The sequence below is a fragment of the Scyliorhinus canicula genome, chromosome 15 (assembly GCF_902713615.1).
Source record: "Scyliorhinus canicula chromosome 15, sScyCan1.1, whole genome shotgun sequence".
Classification (NCBI taxonomy): domain Eukaryota; kingdom Metazoa; phylum Chordata; class Chondrichthyes; order Carcharhiniformes; family Scyliorhinidae; genus Scyliorhinus; species Scyliorhinus canicula.
The window spans coordinates 30,178,748-30,200,863 of record NC_052160.1 but is presented as its reverse complement, the minus strand read 5'-3'; the positions used below and the strand labels follow the sequence as shown (position 1 = coordinate 30,200,863).

At 46.3% G+C, this 22,116-nt stretch overlaps 1 protein-coding gene across 1 annotated transcript in view; it reads right to left on the bottom strand.

Moving 5' to 3' along the window:
- Positions 1–22,116, bottom strand: part of LOC119978398 (ankyrin repeat and fibronectin type-III domain-containing protein 1-like) — a 1,132,713-nt gene that overhangs the window by 874,719 nt on the left and 235,878 nt on the right. Inside the window, exon 4 of the mRNA XM_038820019.1 lies at positions 5,726–5,955. Coding sequence (XP_038675947.1) covers positions 5,726–5,955 — 230 coding nt within the window. The remainder of the gene's footprint in view (positions 1–5,725; positions 5,956–22,116) is intronic.

The following is a 22,116-nucleotide window of genomic DNA, read 5'->3' as shown; positions in this document are numbered from 1 at the left end:
ACCCGGGGGTGGACAGGTCAAGGCCCAATTTGATGGTTAGGACTGGGATAGCAAGGAGTTAGAGGTATTTATATAACAGATGGGAGATTGATCCGTTGAGGCTTAGGCATCGAGGGGAGAGGGAATATTCCTTTTTCTCCCAGGGTATACTCCTGAATAGACTTTTTTGTGGTTGGGAAGGAGGTGCTGGTGGGGGTGGTGGTGGCAGAGTATGCAGGCATAGTCATTTTGGATCATGCAAACTGTAGATATGAGGCTTGAGGCGGGGTGGGCACAGACTCCGAGGGTGGAGATTCGATTCAGGGTTACTGGCAGATAGAGAGTTTTGCGATAAGGTGCGATTGGTCAAGACGAATTACATGGAATTTAATCAGAACAGGGTGGCCACGTTCTGTGAGGCATTTAAGGCGGTGGTCGGAGGGGGGGGGGGGGGGGGGGGGTGATTTCCTTTAAGGCCCATGGTGCTAAGGCAAAGAGGGAGGAAAGGCAAAGGCTGTTGGAGCGTTTTGTGGAGGTAGACCGCAGATATTTTGCAGCCCCGACTAGGGAACTTTTGGCAGAGAGGAAGGAATTGCATGGGTAGTTGGACCAGCTGACAACAGGCAAGGTGGTGGGTCAGCTTCGTAGGGTTAAGGGTGCCCAGTATGAGTGTGGTTAGAAGGCTAGTCGCTTGCTGTCCCAACAATTGGTGGTGATGGCACCAGAGCAAATTAATGAGTCTTTTGCATTGGGTTGCATAGTTCTGAGACTAGTGAGGACAGAGGCAGATACTGGGTGTTTTTTGGATGGGTTGGAGTTCCCAGAGGTGGGGGGAGGAGAAGAGGTAAACATTGGAGGAGTCACTGGGGTTGCAGGAGGCAGTGGAGGAGGTGGGGTCCTAGTCAAAGAAGGCGCCAGGACTGGATGGTTTCGTTGGCAAAGATCTCAATTTTGTTGATTCCAAAGAAAGGTAAGGGTCCGCTGGAGTGTGGACAGGCCTATTTTGTTGCTAAATAAGGATGGGAAGAAATTGGCCAAATTGCTGACAAGGCAATTGCAAGGGTGTGTGCCGGAGGTGGTGTCAGAAGATCAGACAGGGTTCATGAAGGCGCGACATCTGTCGAACAACATTAAGATACTATTGAACGTGGTCATGACCCCATCGGGTACCAGGGTGTCAGAGGTTATAGTGTCAATGGATGTGGAGACGGCCTTTGACCGGGTTGAATGGCGGTATTTTTGAGGCCTTGAGGAGGTTTGGGTTCAGGACAACGTTTGTGGCATGGGTAGGGCTACTTTACGCATACCCTACGGCGAGTGTATGAACGAATGGGATAGATTCTAAGTACTTTAGGTTACACAGCGGAACAAGGCAGGAGTGCCTTTGTTGTCATCTGGGCGTCAGGGGAATGGTGGGGGATTGTGAAGGAGGGGGTAACGAACATAGGGTGTTGTCGTATGCCAATGGCCTATTGCTATATATGGCAGCCCCATTGGAGGTCATGGGAAGAATTATGAACTTGTTGGAAAAACTCAGGGCCTTCTCTGGGTACAATCTGAATTTGGGAACGAGTGAGGTCTTCCCGGTGAATGACTTGGGGAGGAGTACAAATCTTGGGGCTTTGCCATTTAGGGTTGCTAAGGTTATGATCCAATATCTGGGGATTCAGGTTGTACATGATTGGGTACTGATGCACAGGTGGTACTTAACGGGACTGGTGGAGGGGATTAAGGGGGATGCCTTGCTGTTGTCGTTAGCAGGGAGGGTGAAAGCCATTTGAGGGGTATCAGAATCGCCACTGCTTCAGACAGATATCTTAGCCTTCGCCTTGTTGCCAGCCCAGAAACAGGTTCTGCTTGGATGGAGGCATTATACTCCTCCCAGTGCTTCAGCTTAGTTGTGTGACCTCATGTCTCTCTTACGTTTGAAGAAGGTTAAGTACAGCATTAGCGTGTGGGGAGAAGGTTTCTACCTACTGCAGACATTCATTGCCTTTTTTAAGGAGCTAGTCACCGTCAGCTGGTTAGTTTAGTTTTTGGTGATGAAGTTAATATGTTTTTTTGCTTGTTAGTCTTGTTCTCTTATTGTGTAACTTTGGTTAACTGTTTATTATGAACTTTTTTAATAAACATATTCAAAAGAAACTTGTCTTCCAATGAAAACCAGTTTCTATTTATTTACTCTATTAAAATACTTCATAACTTATGTTATATCCGAGGATTGGTTTAGCTCAATTTGCTGGACAGCTGGTTTGTGATGCAGAGCAAAACAACAGCGTAGATTCAATTCCCGTACCGACTGAGGTTATTCATGAAGGCCCCGGCTTCTAAACCTTGCCCTTCACCTGAGGTGCGGTGATCCTCGGGTTAAATCATCACCAGATAGCTCTCCCCCACTCAAAGGGGAAAGCAGCCTCTGGTCATCTGCCCTATGGATACTGTATTTATGCTATACGAAAGGCACTACAGTATTTCAATGTAAACTGGTGCTGTTCACAAACTGGACCCCAGTTTGCATGTTTGCCTGGTAAAATTCAAAAACAAAATAAGCAGATTTGAAAAATAGAAATTTAACAACTGTACAATCTAAAGAATGCATCAATTGCATCAACCCCACACAGATTCTGGTATTAGTCCGCCCAATTCAAGGGCTATATGAATGAAAGAATAATATAACCACAGGATTTGATTCAATCATCTGGAGTATATATAACAGTACATCACCATAGCAGAAGTTGCCATTTGCCTGCTGGCCCCAACACTCAATGATCAGTAAATAAATATTTATTTTCATTTCCAGACAGTAAATAGATCTCAACCTGCAGTTATCTGATGGAACAATGCAATGTAAAATGGAAAGAACGTTTGTAAGGGGAATGTTTACCGTCCTCAAGTAGGAATATCAAAGTACTTTATAAAGAGGGAAAATTGTAAGCTTATTCTTACCCCTAAACACAGCTTCTTCATTGTACACACCGGTACAAACCACCAAGGCGTGTCATAACTTTACAATTGTCCCAAATGTCTCTTCCTTCTCCCTTGATCTTTGAATATAGGTATTCGCTGTTGCTAAATCCAAATGCAGTGAATATGGAGGCAGAGTAGTTAAGTGCTTTGTGCTTTTGTGGTACTGCAGCTGCGATCAGTGCCCCTCCTCCAAAATTAGAAGACCACTTTTATTTATGAGTTAAACAACTTTCTGAAACCTTACACGGAGGCACTAACAGTTTTATTATCCACCACAGGCTAATTGTCTCCTAATGACATTGTCAAGCCTGGTAATTAGTAAGAGGATATACTAATTCTGCCACTATCCAATGTCACAGGTGATCTTATAATTAATTTTTAATTCATGAGCAGCAGGATATGTCTGCTTTCTTTCATTAAACTGTCAGTGCAGTGGGTGGAATCCTTCAGAGCTTCTAAAGTAACAGGCAATTGTGAGATGGTGAAGAAAGAAAACTTACTTGAGGGTGGCGACAACTGAGCCTCAAAGATGCTAGAAAATAGAATACTTCACATTCAAAACACCCATGTCAGAACAGCTATCGTGCAGGTCATATGTTAGTCAGTGCACTGCCCCATCAATCCCAGCTTCAGCAAACTTTAGAAATTGGGGACAGAATTTTATGGTCCCTGCTGGTGGATTTTCAGACAGGCGGGGGGGACTCATAAAATGCCCTGCGTGGACTTCCTGTCACCTCGCCCTTCCCCTGACCTGTCTGCAATTTTATGGAGGGGAGCTGGTGAGGCCAAGGAAGGCGCTCACACTGATTGAGGCCACAAAGTGACCGTTTATTGTCTACGGACAATTTTTCAGCCAGCAAGAGGAGTTCAGGGGAGAGAGTGGGGGAAGGCTGACAGATTACCTTCCTTGTGCCAGAAAGAGGGAAGGTGCCTCCACCATTAGCTCCCTTTCCAGATCAATGTATCTTGCCCAAGGTCTGCCGCCTCTCTGGCCTTTCTATCATGAGGTCCCCTCCTTTCCCAGCCACTCCCAGGACTTCCCTCCATCCCCACGGCGCAGCCCGGCCCCTACCCGGTCCTGTGAGTTTCAACACTTAGACTTGTAATCCCAGCAATGGCCAGCATTCCCAGTGGCGTAACTCGGTCTACAAAGCTGCAGGCCACTTGGACTTCCTCCTGAGTGAGGGGCAGAAATCTCACCTGCAGCCAATTAACATTGCTCTGGTGATGAGGTGGGAAACTCCACCACCCGTAATATTCTGCCCAGAGCAAACCTCCCTCGACACTGTCCCAACAATGTGCCTCAAACTCAGAAGGACATTCACGCCATTCCATCAGCATGTCATTTTCTCTATTTCTCACAGCAGGCTACCTATGGCCTTTCAGAGTAAAATTCTCAAATGTTAAAGCCTTAGCTAAAAAAAGTTTTGTTTGAGAAAGAGACAATGCATAAGTCTGGAGTTTCACTGAGATGGAGCTTAGGAGTTCAGAGAGTGAACTAATCACTCACTCATGACATATTACAACAAATCATATTTGTTACACACAAAATACCACAGGGCATGATGGCGATACATTCCTTACACACAGTATCTGGAAAATGACGTACCCCTCACTATAATTAATGAGAGAATGATGCATGCTTCAATCGCAAGCAGGAGCTAATGTGTCTACTTGCTTCCGACAGAATATAAAGTATATTGTTTGTGAGTAAAACTTAATGATTGCTTCTGAATTAATGGATAACTTCAAAGTTGCATCCTAGATCAAGATATCATCTTTAACTATCTGAAAAATCAGTGGCGCTTGTGGTACAAATATATAAATACACGTTAAATCAATTGCTTGTATTCCAATTCAGCAACAGCCATAGATCAACACACAAGTCTCAACAGATTGTTTTGCTCATTCAGAATCGTTTCAGTTTGAAGCTGTTTTAAGGTAAATGCATCAAACATGCAAATAGGATACACCCAAACTGTCCGCACTGCAGGAATAAAGACCAGTTATTTGCAGGTTATTTCCTTCATGAATTTTAGAGAGAAACGATTGCTCAACGGCGTGCAGTGAGCAGAGGAATTAACAACATTTTTATAATTCAAATTGTGAGAAAAATAATAAAAAGTGATGAATGAGATACAGCTGAAAGAATATCAGCTTCTTCCCTAGAGTACAATGACAAAGCATTCACAACTCAGTATGCAATACCTCAGCACCATACTGCACTGCTCAGTGAATGAGCAAAATATGACGCAACTCAAAAAGTGATGTTAATTGCAATCAAGTCTCTAACTACTTCAACACATCATTTAGAAATGCTGCACTGAACATTTCACACTTAACAGCTCAACTGGATGATTGCAACGATACCATAAATTCACAGGTCAAATGAAAACTGCATTACAAAAATACAGCCCCATTTGTTCAGTCAAATGTATTCTTAATTTTCCGAATGGGAGAAAAGGCAAATAATTTTCCCGTTAGCATGCGGACTGAATGCAACTTCTGGTTGTATAACCTATTCCAATCACTGGCACTGTTTGGTATTTCACCCTGTCCTTCCTTTCTGCCGGTATATACTGGCGCACTTTTCGCATGCCTGTGTCTGCCTATCAGTTGTTTGCTGTTATTCTATTTCCAATCCTACTATCAATTAGAAGGCTCTAGTCCTGCCGCCGACTCCTTGCAGCTGTATCTCATTTATCACTTTTTATTCTTCTTCACACAATTTTTTACTATGCAAATGCTTCAACCCACAGCAACAAATCATTTTACTCACAAATTTTCTTCTGAGGTTGACCTTAACTTTCTCCATTTTGTTCTCTGAAGGATCTTGTGAATACTCCAACCAGCCCAGATGCTCATCCACTGAAAGACTCTTCCTCATATAGCAGGATCTGGATCTGAAGTATGTGAAGGGAGACTCGTTGACTTCATCTCCCGAGTTCCACTGAGCATTTGTTTCTTCAGGGACTTCATCCCCATCATCCTCCCTTCTCCAGGCATCCTCTGAATGAGATAACCAATTGAAAAAAGTCAGTCATAGAACTCCAATTAAATAGACAAAATACCTTATTTATAACAGCGAAGATTTTTTAAAAAATGTTAGGCAACACTGCTTACAATGGCTGGTTCATCCAAATAAAATTAACATCACCCGTACAAAAGCAAGGTACAATAGATTTTTAAAATAAATTTAGAGTACCCAATTCATTTTTTCCAATTCAAGGGCAATTTAGTATGGCCAAAGCCTGCACATCTTTGGGTTGTGGGGGTGAAACCCACGCAAACACGGGGACAGTGACCCAGCTGGGATCGAACCTGGGACCTCGGCACGTGAGGCACCCACTGTGTCACCGTGCTGCCCTTCAAGATACTATAGATGCTGGAAAACTTAAATAAACGGAAAAAAATTTTTTTCTTAATATATTTTTTTAAAATTTAGATTAGCCAATTATTTTTTCCAATTAAGGGGCAATTTAGTGTGGCCAATCCACCTACTCTGCACATTTTTGGGTTGTGGGGGCGAAACCCACGCAGACACGGGGAGAATGTGTAAACTCCACACGGACAGTGACCCAGAGCCGGGATCGAACCTGGGACCTCAGCGCCGTGAGGCGGTTGTGCTAACCACTAGGCCACCGTGCTGCCCTAAATAAACGGAAAAATGATGGGAATATTCACTTGGTCTGGCAGGATCCATAGACAATTAAAGAGTTAATGGGAGGAAATTTTAACCTAAAAAAACTGAGGGATTGGATCATGTATTTGCACCACCTTAAACATTCACTCCCTCCACCACCGGTGAACAGGGGCAGTAATGCCATGCATGGGAACATCACTACAAGTTCCCCTCTAAGCCACACACCATCTTGACTTGGAACTATATTCAGAACTAGCCAGGCCCAACTAGATTTTTACACAATCATGCTGGCACATATCAAACGGGCAGTGAATTTCTTGAATGTGACTGGAATAGTTTTCTGCAGTAATATGTCCTATAGCCAACAAGGGGGAGTGCAATATTTGATTTAGCAATGAGTAATGAGCCAGATTTAGTTTACAACCTAATGGTGTGTGAACTATTTTCGAATAGCAACCAATTCTCTCAGGGAATCAAAGGAAATCAGGAGTGCAAAAGTGGAGCCGAGGCAGAAGATAAGCCATTATTGTCTTGAATAACGTAATAGGTTCAAGAAACCATATGGTATACCCTGCTCCCATTTCTTATCCTCGTATCAAATTCAATAGCGTTGGAAAGGCTGAAACACAGAATAGCTAACTAAGATTCCTGAATCAGGTAAGACTGACTTCAATGGGATCAGGCAGAGACTGTTCACAGTAAACTCAGCAGAGGAGCCATAGAAGGATAAAGGGTGAAAAATACTTACTCTGTCTTGTGAACACCTGAAATCTACTTAATGTAAAAGTCTGAACCAGACAATGTTCAACTGTAAGTAATGCCGTGCCTATGTGACCTACAATGTATAAATATTGCTTGATTTCTCAACCGGGCAGAGTTAGTTCCAGAGGTCCTTCACTGAGGTCGTGCTCTTCCAACACGTTGGCTAATAAATGATTGTTCTGTACCTGGGTCTCCTGAGATAATTTTGTTTAACAATTTGCTCCACAACAGAGGTATTCAAAAAATAATTTTATACTCCTAGGGGCAAGAACTTTACTTGTCACAAAGACAGCAATAGATAAGTAATGAGTAAAAGACAACATAAAATTGAAAGAAAAAACACCCAAAAATGCAAAAATGGCACAAATCCTGACAAATGGGAACATAAGAACATAAACTGAACACAGTTTCCAGGTGTAGTTTCATTATAGACCTGTACAATTGTAGCAAGACCTCTATCGACTTCTGTCTCAAAAATACTCAATGACAGGGAGTGGTGTGAGTGCGGGACCGGCTGCATTTTCGTGAGTTCTGGCTCCACTCATCTTTTAATCCTTTATTTTATCCAAATGCATATTCCATAATTCTCTATGGGGCAGCATGGTACCACAGTGGTTAGCATTGTTGCTTCACAGCGCCAGGGACCCGGGTTCAATTCCCAGCTTGGGTCACTTTCTGTGCGGAGTCTGCATGTTCTCCCCATGTCTGTGTGGGTTTTCTCCGGGCGCTCCAGTTTCCTCCCACAAGTCCCGAAAGACATGCTGTTAGGTAATTTGGACATTCTGAATTCTCCCTCTGTATTCCCGAACAGGCGCTGGAGTGTGGCGGCTAGGGGATTTTCACAGTAACTTCATTGCAGTATTAATGTAAGCCTACTTGTGACGCTAATAAAGATTATTATTAATTATTTTCATTGTTCTATCTTGGTCCTTTTTCACCCCGAGAATTTTTGCTCCTGGTAGCTCTTCATTTTTTTATCCTGACTCGTTAAACGCGTTGCGAATCCCTGACTACACTGGCCATAAACCAAATTTATAGCTGCTTGTCGTCCCTGTAGGAATATGTGGATTGATGATCGTTCTGTACTGTGCCTGAGGTTGGGTTTATGTGGCGTTGCATGGTATATCTAAAACATCCTTCTCGAACAGGGGTTCTCACATATTGGATTCGATTTAATGGCCGAGTTGGTTTTAAGCGAGAGTGTAACGAGGCCATCAAATCACCGGTGTTCCTCATTCAATGCCAAAGTCTGACCCGTGTCTGTCTGTTGAGTGCTCACTTTACTGTACAGCCATCACCTGCACATAGTGTGCCAGGTGAAGGGGGAGAAAGAGGCATCCAGCACCTCCATGTCCGGGGAAATGAAGAATGGGATTTGTGCTCGGCTCATATTGCGTAAGAAAGTGCCAGAGCCACCATATTGGTCAAGTTCAACGATTTTTAATAATTTACAGGTGTCCCCAACTGCCTGAATCTCCCGATGGTGCCGCTCCACTCTCCCCACCCGTCCCACTGACCCCCCTCCCCCAGTGCCCTCTCAATGATCCTTGACGTACTCTAGTACTTCCGTGCTCTCACCAGGATGCACATCAGAGGCGGAGGCAGCCTGCTGCTTACCGTGCCCCATGGCCTTTAATGCCCCAGGATGGCATTTTCTGGGGCAAGAGGGCCCCGGTACACTTGCCAGCAGCACATCCCCTGCCGTGCCACCCTGTTCTGGGTGCTGACTCCGAGAAGTCCTGTTGTCAGTGGGGTGGGTTACGGGAGAGTGGGTGGCCACCATTGTGGGCGGCGTGGGTGGCACTGCTGGATATGGGTGGTCAAGGGCACGGAACAGTGCTGGGTGGAGGCGGTGCCAGGCGTATTCCAGTGCAGGGAGTCGGCAGTCCGGTGCCAACTTACCTGTGCAGCCCAGTGGAGGTTGTTGATCTTCTTTAGGCACTGGGTGTTGATCCTCTTGGTCACGCTCCGCAAACTGGCGACTGCAGCCACTGCATCTCAGGTGGCACAGGCTGCCCTACTGCTGACCATCTGAGACCGTCAGGTGAACAGGGCATCCCATATGGGCTCGACCGCATACAATAATCTGCCCAGGTCAACATCCCCGAATCGTGGGGCTGGTATTCTCAGTGGTATGGCTACTGGCTGAGTGAGGTTGGCTGTGCAGGATTGGTTTAAGTGCTGATCTCCCTTGTTAGCAGGGGGCTGGCAAGCGCGTTCCTGGGGAATCAGCTGGCACGACCACCATTTGCGACATAAGGCCCATGGGGCCTCATTAAATGGACCAATTAACCTTTTACAGCGGTGACTGCCTCACTGGGCCAAGTGCCAGGAAGCTCGCAGCAGTTCCTGCTTGCTGCCACACTTAAAAACCTTTTGGTGAAATCGAGCCCATTTTCTTTGTGTTTTTCTGTTTTTGTTCTGGTAAGGTTTATGAATCCATGTGGCTCCTGCAGGTGTTTCGCTGCGTCTGACATCCAGAAGGAGGGGGGTTACAGTATATCAATGGTGTTTCTGGAGTTGAGGGAGCTATGTTCTGGGTGCGCCCAAATGTGGTGTGAAAAATTGATTCTGAACTCTCGTGTTGTCCCATGCGTAGGTGTGCACTGTTTTACCATGTTTTCATGTCTTTCTTGTCTTCTCTCTCTCTCTCTTGTTCTTTGGTGGCGGATACAGAGACACCAAATTCAATCCAATAATTGTACTGAGCCAATTATATTACTGTTCTCCTGTTACTCTCTGTACCCATATATGTTGAGACTTTTTTGTTGTGCTGAGCTGTACATGTACCATATATGTGGTCTTGTTGCGTTATTTGTTAAATTGAACATCTTCCATAAAAATACTTTGAAAAATTTCAATCACCATTCATCTACCACGCTCCCAAGAAACTCTCCTGCCTAAACTAAACTTTTCTTACTCTTTTCTGAGTATTCTGAAATATCTCCTTAAATGTCTTCCACTACATCTCTACTGATCTATTCATTAATTTAATTTCCTATGCTACCGTACTGCCCTATTCAATGATGGCGCATCTCCATGATCCTCTGGTACAGAGAATGTCAAAGATCCACACTTCTTTGAATGAAGTAATTTCGCCTGACCTCAATCCTAAATTTCCTATTCCTAAAACTATGTGATGTATTTTTAATTTGCCAACCAGCGGAACCAATCTCTGTGTTCACCCTATCAAGTCTGTTCAAAAATTTGTTGTAGGTTTCAATGAGATCGCCTCTCATTCTCCTGCACTCCAGAGAATATAGGCCCAATTTAGTCAACCCCTCGGACAACCCCCTCATTCCAAGTATACTTTAATGAACCTTCGCCGTGCTGTCTCTACTGCAAGTATATCCTTTCATAAATGTGGAAATTGAAAATACACAGTACTCCAGATGTGGGATGAAATTCTCCATTTGGGAGACTAACGCTGCAATTTAATGGCTGCTTTACCCCCAACGAGAATCAACATGGGCTGGTAAAATTGCAGGAGAGGCCCAAATCAGGAACTGCACCGGGCGCCAAGCGGTTTGGGATCTAACTGGCCCGCTCCCATTGGCGGGATCTGGATCATAGAACATAGAACATAGAACAGTACAGCACAGAACAGGCCCTTCGGCCCTCAATGTTGTGCCGAGCCATGATCACCCTACTCAAACCCGCGTATCCACCCTATACCCGTAACCCAACAACCCCCCCCCCTTAACCTTACTTTTATTAGGACACTACGGGCAATTTAGCATGGCCAATCCACCTAACCCGCACATCTTTGGACTGTGGGAGGAAACCGGAGCACCCGGAGGAAACCCACGCACACAGGGGGAGGACGTGCAGACTCCACACAGACAGTGACCCAGCCGGGAATCGAACCTGGGACCCTGGAGCTGTGAAGCATTTATGCTAACCACCATGCTACCCTGCTGCCCCCAAAGACACGTAGTCAGCAGGATCAATGTGGCACGAAGCTAATTGAGGCCAATTAAGGGCAATCTCTATCTCAGTAGCGAGATGGAAGACCGATCTAACGGCCTCCCGTTATCTCACCGGCTCCCCAATGAGAGGTCACGTGGGCGCTGATTCATCCTGGCCAACACAAATGTGGAAGAGGCGTCACAACACCTGGGGGGTGTCTCAGGCCACTGGAGACCCCTGGGTCGTCAGGAACAGGGCAGGGTGGCACCCTGACTCTCCCCTTAGCACCCAGTCAGCTTGGCACTGCAAGACTGGCACCTTGGCACTGCCATCCTGGCACTGCCCCAGTGTCTGGGTGGCACTGCCAGGGTGTCTCGCTTCCAGGGTGGCACAGGGCCAGGGTCTGACTAGGGCCATGCCCATGAAAGGAGGGATGAGGGGGATATGATGGGGCCTCTGGAAGGTTTGAGGGGTGAAAGTGGGGGTCCTGAATTGGGAGTGGAGGCAAAAGAGGGTGTGGGAGAGCCTGAAAAGGGTGGGGGGGGGGAACCTCAGTGATCCCATGGCAGTGTTGTCCTCACTTAGGGGTGTGGGTTAATTCCCATGTGTGTGGGGTGACATTGCCCATGGGTTGGGGGTGTTGGGAACCCTCAAACTCACTTCAACATCAGGGAACCCTTTCAAAATGGTGACCCGATTTTTGTGGAGTCGGTCTGGCATGCGGGTTCAATTCCCCAGTGACGGAAATAATCCCAAGTGTATGTTACCCCGGAGAGAAACTCCCCAGGGACCACAGGTGTCAGACCAAACAGTTTGCGATGCAACCGACCTGTTCCCATAGGCAAATCGGGATCACACCATAGCATGGCGAGAAACCAATTATCACCACTTAAGCCCTATTTCCATACAATTAATGGGAGCCACCCTTTATCCTATGGACTCCTGTTGTTCAGCAGCATCCCCAGCAACTGGACATGTGGCGCCGGTTAGTACTCCTTGTGAAAAATGTTAACCTAGCGGAAGGGCTTCTGTGGGAGCAGAGGACGTGAGTAGCCATCTTTGCTCACAGGCAAAGAGCCCGGGGGCGCTGGGATTGCTCGGCGGGAGTGGGGGAAGCTCACCGGGGTGCGTGGTGGTGGGGGGGCGCTCATGGCATCACAATGCCAACACCTGGATCGTGTTTATCCATTCTGGGGCAACCCTTGTCCCAGCCTGTCTACCACACCTACCATCCATAACGCCCACCAACTGTAGAAGCCTCAGGCCGTGCTGCTGAAGGCTGTGGCTAACAGGGAATTGGTGAACGTAGTTAAGTGAGCACTTCACACAATCAAAGTGGATTCCTGTGGATGGGCGGAGGAGACGGTGTGACACATGTGCCATGTTCTCGAGGACTTGGCACCACGTGGAAGAAGAGGACATCTGCTCCCAGTGGCCGACAAGGTCACTGCAGCTCTGAACCATTCCAAGGATTGAGCAGGTTCCTGTGTGCATCCAACAGGTCACGAATGACCTGAATTCCCGGGCGGAAAATGACATTGTCTTTTGACATGGACCAAGCCCAACAAGATGGCCAGGCTGCAGGTTTCTCTATCATCGCCGGGATGCCCCGGTCCAGGGGTCATAGATGCCACGCATGTCACCCTGTGCTCACCTGGCCATCTGGGGGTGCCCTATGTTAACCAAAAGGTGTCCACTTCTTCAACATACAGCTCCACATGAAGGTCAGGTACTTGTGTGCCCACTTCCTGTGGAGTGTCCATGTCAACTACATCCTAGGGCAGTCATCATCCCCGGCCTCTTTGAGAACCACCCCAGGATGGGGGGGGCTGACTCTTGGGACTCCACCCCCGCTGAGGACCTGGCTGATGATGCCAGTAAGGAGGCTGGTGACCGAAGTGGAGACCCGGTACAATGAGGCCCACATGGTCACCTGGGCTGTGATTGAGCGGTGCATCAGACTCCTCAAGATGCGGCTCCGATGCATTGACCGCTCCGGTGGTGCACTGCAGTACACCGCCTGGAGTGTCACCCACTTTGTGGTGGTCTGCTGCGCCCTTCACTACCTCGCACAGCAGCGGGACGTCGTGCTGGAACTTGGTGATGAAGAATGATGTGTTGGGTAAGCTGGGTCTATGTGAACTGCGTTTGATGCAGTGTAGAGAGAGACAAGCTTCCAACACTTGATGAGATGCAAAACGATTTTATTTAACATCTTAACATATTACATGCTTAACAGTGGGTTGACACTATGCTGATTTGACTGGAGACCTGAGGCTAGCCTGACCAGACTAACTGGCTATCACAGGGTGTTTGTACTAGCTGCTGCTCACAAGCTCTGACTGTCTCAAAGACTGGATCCCAAGAGAGAGGGAAAACTGGTGCCCTCTGGCTTTATAGTGGTCATGTCCTGTCTGGTGATTGGCTGCTGTGTTCTGTGTGTTCACTGGTCATCCTGTGTGTCAATTACTACCTGTCTGCACTCCATCATATACATAGATGTATATTATGACAAAGAACATGTGGCTATCTCCAAGAAGGAGGAGGAGAAGGACGAGGATGATGAGGTGATGCTGGACCAGCAGGGGCTGGAGGACGAGGCTGGGGAGGAAATCAGAGGACCAGCCGGAGGCTGCAGAGCAGGCAGCAGCAGCAGCGAGGATCCAGCAAGAACATGTCCTTCTGAACAATACCTGGGAGGTGGTGGCAGAGGCAGTTAGCACTGCCCGTCTCAGCAGGAGGAGACAGCTGATGATCCGGAGGGGTGGAGGTCACTGGTGAGTCCTCTGCCCTGAAAGGGGCAGAGAACCAGGGAGGGTTCCGTGTTGTTGTCCTCTGGTTGGAGTGAGCTTTGCTGATCCCCTGCTTCCTCTGGAATACGGCAGCATTTCTGAGGCGTGCCAACACCTGGTGTGCTCTTGATTGAGCTTGGCCCTTGATGACACAGCTGGGATATGAGGGTGTCCAGAGGGGTGGCCTGGGTTGGCTCTCAGATGACCAGAGGCCTTCTGAGCATTTAGAAGGGCACAGGCAGCACTCAGATGTGTGAGCAGACAGGAGCCTGAAAGAAGTCCCAAAGGAGTGCATTTATAAAAACAGACTGCAACAATGGCGGTCTGAGTCAGGCCACCCAGATCCCGAGATCCATGAACTTGGCACTGTCACTACCCGCTACTGCCCCCGGCCCGGGCAGCCAACCCCCAGCAAGCTCAACAAGTTTTTTTTCACCTCTCGAGACCCCTCCACATCATGATGTGCAGATCACATTTGTAAATATTTGCCGTAAATCACGTCCACAAGGCTGAAAGGAGCAGAGCATCATGAAAGGCGGAGCATATTGTGTCAACCTGCTATTCACATTTAAAAGCATGCAAAGTACCGTGAAAAGTATTTTTCTGCGGCCAAGGAAACATACAAAGTACGCAGTACTGGTCTCTCCGTTTTCCTCGTTCTTTTCAAAATTAAGTATGCTCATTCTTCCTGGTCTTTTTAAAATCAAGTTTTACCACTTTCTTCGATCTTTTAAAAAATCAATAGTCAATATTGAGGAGGGCTTCAACTAATTACAGGATAGGCAAATAATTGGCAAATGAAGTTCCACACAGATAAATGTTAGGTAGGACATTTTGTTCGCGAGGACAGAGAGGTTACTTATTACTTGGAAAGTGTGAGTCTAGGTTGGACAGAGGGATAAATGAATCTCAAGAGTGCAAATACATCAATCACTAAAAGTTGTGCCACAGGCTAGGAAAGTCATAAAACAAAACAAACAAAGGGCTCAGCTTTATTTCGAGAGGGATAGAATTGAAAAGTAGAGAAATTATGCTAAAACTGTATTGAACCTTGGTTAAACCATACATGCTTACTGCAGGCAGCCTAGGTCACCATATTATAAAAAGAATGTGGAGGCACAGTATGGATGAGGAGAAGATTTACAAGGATAATACCAGAAATGTGTGGCTATACATATCTGGAAAAGATTGAGGCTAGGGGTGCGATTTAACGCGCAAAAAACAAAAAAACGTTTTGAGCATGTATGGCCGGATTTTCCTCTGTGTTGCAGGCATGCTATCAAACGGGACTCTGTTGATTTTTTTGGGAACGACCCGCTGAGGTCACTCTTACCTCATTTCTTGCACTGATGGGCAGGAGGAAATGGGGCTTCATTTTTAAATGCCGCCCCAATCTCTCTGCCCCCTCTCAGACAACCCGCCGCAGCCTCCAGACCTCCCCCTCCCCTACCCACTGACCTCTGAGGATTCCTCAAGCACTCATTAAAATTCTGAAAGGTTTTGATGGAATGGATATCGAGAAAATGTTTCCTCTTGTGAGGAAGAGCAAAATTAGAGTGATCAATATAAGATAGTCACCAAGAAATCCAATAGGGAATTCAGAGGAAAACTGTTTCCCAAAAGAAGGGCAAGAATGTGGAACTCAGTATGAAAATGAAATGAAAATCGCTTATTGTCACAAGTGGGCTTCAATGAAGTTACTGTGAAAAGCCCCTAGTCGCCACATTCCGGCGCCTGTCCGGGGAGGCTGGTACAGCAATTGAACCGTGCTGCTGGCCTACCTTGGTCTGCTTTAAAAGCCAGCGATTTAGCCCAGGAGTGGTTGAAGTAAATAGTATACATTCATATAAGGGGAATTTAGAAAAGCATATGAGGGAGAAGAGACTGCAGAGTTACAATGACAAATTTAGGTGAGGCAAGATAGAAGGATGCTTCAGTGGAGCATAAATGCCGCAATGGACTGGTTGGGCTGATGGTCTGTTTCTGCACTGTATATTCTCTTGCAATCTTAAGTAATTCTATGTAAATCACATGCACTTAAAAACTGGTAAGTCATCAGGGCAGGATTAAATCCATCCGAAGATACTGAAGAAAGTAAGGGTCAAATATGCATAAATATTGGTAATTATCTTAAATCCACCTTAGATACAGGGTAAAGCACTGCAGGATTGCAAATCTTATACCCCTACTCAAAATGGTTGTATGGATTGTTATGAAATCTGACTTATGTTAAAGGCGACTACAGAGGCTACGAGTTTCTGTGCATGTGCAGATCGGAGCAGGCTGTGCATGAACAATTTATCACTGTATGTTCTGTGGACGAGGACATGCCCAGCATGCCTGCACGAAAAAGGGAACACAAACTTGGATCATGTGAAGGGGAGTGGAGCACTATTAATGATGTGCCCTGTGCATGGGGAAAGAGCGCGGGGTCAGAAAGAGGGAGAGAGGATACAGAGATATTCCAAATGAAGAATCCTAGACAGAGACAGAGATAAATCTCAGTTAAGGGTGTGAAAGAGGAGCAGAGAAAGAGGGTCTGAGCAGGAAAAGGGCTGCTGTTGGCAGATTTTAAAGTGGTGAGAGCTCAGAAAAACCCCTGGCAATCAACTATGGCAGCAGAAGGTTGGTGTCGCTGTGCTGAAGTCCACTGAGGCAAAGGTATCACTTTGGAGCAGTCGTGTTCTGCTCAGAGCAGCCGAACAGCTGATGTTGTGCTTGTGAGTTCGTGCACGAGTACAGTTTTGGGAATCCAGGGAAACAGAACCTTGGGAGGCGAGACTGAAACCCTGTAAGGTAGGCCATTGTTGAGGCTGTCCAAAGTGGAGAGATTTGTCGAGATAATTCAAGGTAAGATCTTTAAAGGCAAATATTGGAATCCCTCGTGTGAGATAGAGTTCAAAAGAGATTGGTTGACTCACAGTATTTCCTGACGTCTGGGTTCTCAGGGTGGTTTGTTGAAAAATCCATGGAATCTGTCTTAATTGCATCGGTCATTTATTATGCAGTGTGGTGTGCTTGGCCACGGGCTGTCTGTTAATTCACAGGTACCTCATATTAACTCTAAATGTTAAAGTGTAAGATAGATATTGTAAATAGTTTTATCTTTCTGACCACTTATGTAAAAGCTCAGTTTTCTTTGTTCAAAACCCGTGAAATCATGTGGCTTTATTCTCTCTGGAATCCAAACTTTCTCCACTTTAAACAAAACTTCAGGGTCTGGTCCAGGATTAGAACATGATAACCCCAGCAGCTACAGGCCAGTCAACATAATCTGAGTGATTGGGAATGTTTTTTATAAAGAATATCAAAAATATCAGTCTTCTTTAATTTTATTTGTCATCAAAATTCAGAATTCAAACTATTACTAAAAGAATAATCAAAAGATGAATAAGATTAAGCACATTCATTGAGAGGACAAGTTAAAAGACTGCAGATAACAGTTTTCAATCCTTTTTGGACCAGCAACAGCAATGTCGGAAATCAATCCCACAGAGTCATGAAAGCAGCTTTTGCCTCGTCCCCATTTTCTCCTTATGTTACAGACAATAACTGGGGTACAGTTTTATGGTGTGGTCATGACCCGAGTAACCGACAAAGGCCACAACATTGAGTGTCAGCAGGATATATTAACCCCCTAACAGCTGTCCTCCCGTACTGTTTGAGCATGTGAACTTTCCAACAGAGGTCACTGAACATTATCCCATTAGCTCAGGGCCATAAAGGCCAATGTTATCAAATTGCTGACCAGCAGTGATCAGCTAACTCAGCCACAGCAGAAATCCGCTGGACCTCCAGCTGCTAGTTTCCATTGTACAATTAGCCACTGCAGTTTCAGGGAACTGTAAGGTTTATTTTTAAACCATGATGGTAGTAATTATTTTTTGGATGGGGTTTTAAGTATTACATTTATCTATGCCTCCGCTTCATTCTGGCCAGCAAATCCTTGCAGGTAGCAACAAACCAAGATTGTTGCTATTGAAAATAAATTGCACCTCCACATCATGGTTACTTGAGTAATGGTTACTGAGTAACATGGTTACTTGAGTAATGGTTACTGAGTAACATGGTGACTGAGTAATGGTTACTGAGTAACATGGTGACTGAGTAATGGTTACCGAGTAATGGTTACTGAGTAACATGGTTACTGAGTAACATGGTGACTGAGTAATGGTTACTGAGTAACATGGTGACTGAGTAATGGTTACTGAGTAATGGTTACTGAGTAACATGGTGACTGAGTAACATGGTGACTGAGTAATGGTTACTGAGTAACATGGTGACTGAGTAATGGTTACTGAGTAATGGTTACTGAGTAACATGGTGACTGAGTAATGGTTACTGAGTAACATGGTTACTGAGTAACATGGTGACTGAGTAATGGTTACTGAGTAACATGGTTACTGAGTAATGGCACTCAGCCTACCTCAGGGTGGTACATTTGAGAGGGAAAAGGAGTAATTCACCCCATTCACTTCAAGAAACTAGTCTCAGAGTGACAATGATGGAGCCCTGAGATCAAAATCACTCATATTCCCTCTCAAGTGAATATGTTATGTGGATCAGGAAGACCCAAAGAAAGGAGAAAGAATATCCTGAAGGTGGGAAACACTCCCAAGCGTCTTACATACAAAGAGAGTAGATAATGTAGATCCATGTTCCATTCGTGATTGAAAATTATTGACTTGATGCCCCAGGGCACAAACATATCAGCTAAAGTTCTCATTACAATAACTCCTGAATGTGTGTGTGAACAAGTGGGTAAGAACATGATGGGGCTAACTGATTTCTTGACATTCAGGTGCCAATGTCAGCAGTTATTTTGGGGGTTGGGATGGAATTAAAAGTTCTGCCAGTGCTGCGCGTCCGCGACATGCGGTGTGGGGCATTAACAAAATACAAATCTAGCCATCCGTGTGTCCAAGGAACCCACGGTCTGTTTATCCAGAACCCTTTTAAAAGTCTGCACCACCCTTTCAGCCAGCCCATTTGAGGATGGGTGGTATGGGCCCTGCCAATGTGTCGCACCCCATTCGCCTTCATGAAACCCCTGAACATTTAGCTGGTAAAGGGAGTGCCATTATCAGTGACCAGCATCAGCGGAATGCCATGTGTGTGAAAAAAGAGCCAGAGCTTCTTGATCATTGTTCTCTGTGCGATAGAGGACATCTTGTGGACCTCCAGCCACTTGGAGTGTGCATCTACTATGAGCAGGAACATGGATCCCTGGAAAGGCCCAGCAAAATTGGCGTGATGCACCCAAAGCCGGCCTGGCCATTCCCACAGATGAAGCAGTGTGGCTGGGCAGAGGTTACAGCAGTTCTTTGCAGATGTTGCACTGTTGGGCCACCCATTCTATTTCTCCATCCCAGTCTGGCCACACACATAGCTACGGGCCAGCATTTTCATTTTTGATACACCAGTGTGTCTGTTGTATAGATCCCGTAGTATGGGTCTCAGCCCTGGTGCATAACCACAATGTGGGCTTCCCGCAGAAGGATGGCGTCCTTAACACTGAGCTCCAACATTTTGGTGCAAAGACCTGTGAGTTGACGGGCAGCTTTTGGTGCTGATCTCTGTACAATACCATGTGGTGGACTTGTGACGACACTGGTCTTTTTCCATCCACTCACGGATTTGATAGCAGTGACCGACAAGTATCCATAAATTCAGTGCGCTGAAGACTTTGTCAGTTCTGGGAGGAGGCAGGGGGCCCGTCGACAGCAGGAACCTGCTCAATGCATCTGCTTCACAATCCGCATCCCTGGGCGATGCCCAAATGTATATTCATACACTGCTAGTATTAGGGCCCACCTTTGGATCCTGGTGGACGCTGTCGGTGGAATTGCCTTGTTTTCCTTAAAGTGTCTTTGTGGTCCGTCATGATACTGAAATGACATTAGTATATGTACCTGATGCACTATCAATTACGACGAGACAAGAGTAGAGAGTAATCGAGGCTTTATTAAGCAGAGATGTGTTGCCTCCTGCAGCTGCTACCAGAAATGGGAGCAGCTCGGTGAGCACACACATTTATACTCTGCCTACTGGGTGGAGCCAGCAGGCAGGGATCTACCCCCGTACCTGTAGTGCAGGAGCCTTACTGTATTACCTCTAATACAAGTATTATACAAACAGTGGTGACTACCACATTCACCCCTGTTAAACAAAGAGTCCAGTGGGGGTGGTGGAAAACTATTTACAGGTTTGTGAGAATTTAAGGTTTAAAGTCTGGTCAAAATTTACAAATTTAGCTGGTCGGGTGCCTTGATCCTCCATTGTGAGCGCCTCAGTCCCGGTGGTGATGCAGGCGCTGGCTTGGTCGCCTGTGACTCCGTGAGTGTGTTGTCCTCATGCACGGTAGCATTGCGGATAGCATAATTGCTTCACGTGAGTGAGTATGAGAAAGAAAATAGGGAACTGAGAGAGCAGTTAGCGGCGAAGGACAAGGAGATGGAGGATGTCAAACGGGCACACCAATCTTGTCTCGCCCATTTAAGCAGCTTTCAGTCGCAATATGATAAGGCCTACCAAGACACGCAACACACAGTGTTGCTAAGAGAGGAAACGGAACACCAAGTTGAGCAATTAAAGATACAATGTAACGATTTAAAAGCAGCCCTACGAGCACTCCACACTTCCACGATGGAACAAAGGCAGAGCTCAGTAGATCATGCAAAATGCCAGAAGCAAATTGCTGAACTGCAATCCCTGTTTTTTGTCCAAAATGTGTTCCAGAGCACGTTTGGACACCAATTAGACCAAGAAAATGGCCTTGATTGGCAGGAGTTAAATGAAACTGCCCAGAGATATGTACATGAAACGTGTACGCAGGACAAATCACAGAAAATCAAAGTGCCCTAACCCCCGACTGCACAGACAGAACACAGCCCTATGAACCCTGTAACCACACAGCGCAGGGCCACAGCGGAAGGAAACCCAGATTTTCTATACTCCACCCCATTAACCATCACTCAATTAAGGGACGCGTGCGATAACACTGTTCCAACCCACAGCGGACCCACACCATTATTTTGCAAGAGTCAAGCAACAGGCGACCATGTATGGACTGGATGAAAGAGAGCAAGTGAAGCTCACAGTTTTGAGCCCCGACCCCTCAGTCATGGCAGCCCTTCCCGACCCACAAAATGTAGGAGGAGGCACCCTCCAAGAAATGCATGCAGCGATCCAAGACGCGATCGGCTACAACAAAGGCCTAAACAAATGTAGGCAGAAAAAGACAGAGCACCCCACAGCGTTTGCTGGACGCTTGGGGATTCATTTCACAGCGGTATTTGGAGAGTTAGCCCGCACCCATTTGAGCCCAGACAATATGGCCAAATGGACTCGAATCCTTGTCTCTCACGCGACAGAAGCAGGACAGAGAGCTTGTGAAAAATTACGACCCCTCAGACGAGGCCCACAACGAGAAATGGGTTTTAAAGAGATTGTCCCGTGTTTGGGAACAGTCCATGCAGGGAAAATCAGCTTACGGTAAAGCAGAGGAAGAGTAGGCAGATGCTAACATGCATCCAGTTAGGGCACATCAGAACCCCGCATGGGTAAAGGAGGGAAGCAACGGCCCACAGCAGTCTAAATCCCAAGGACACTTACGCACGAGAATGTCAAGCCCCCCAAAAGCAGCAGCGAAACCAGCAGACAGGCACCCTGAATGAGAATAGGGCAAAGCCAATTCACAGTGTTAGCGCCCGTTCTGATAACGCAGATATGAACGGCACCGATTGACGGTGTTCGGACTCTCCAACTTAGGTCTGCGACACCCTTTGGGACAAGTCCGGGAGACCGGTAGTGGCAGGCACAGTCCGGGGACACCCCATGGAATTTCTTTGGGACACAGGAGGTTCCCGTACCTCGATAAATTCCTCCACAATGTTTCAGCGAGACTCATAGCCCACCACGGACACCATTACTCTCAGCGGTTTTACAGGGCACTTACAGCAGGGACACATCACAGCCTCTGTAGTAATACAGATAGGGAACATTAAAACTAAACACCCCGAAGTTCTGGTCGACCTACCCTTGACAGCCAAACACATTTTAGGT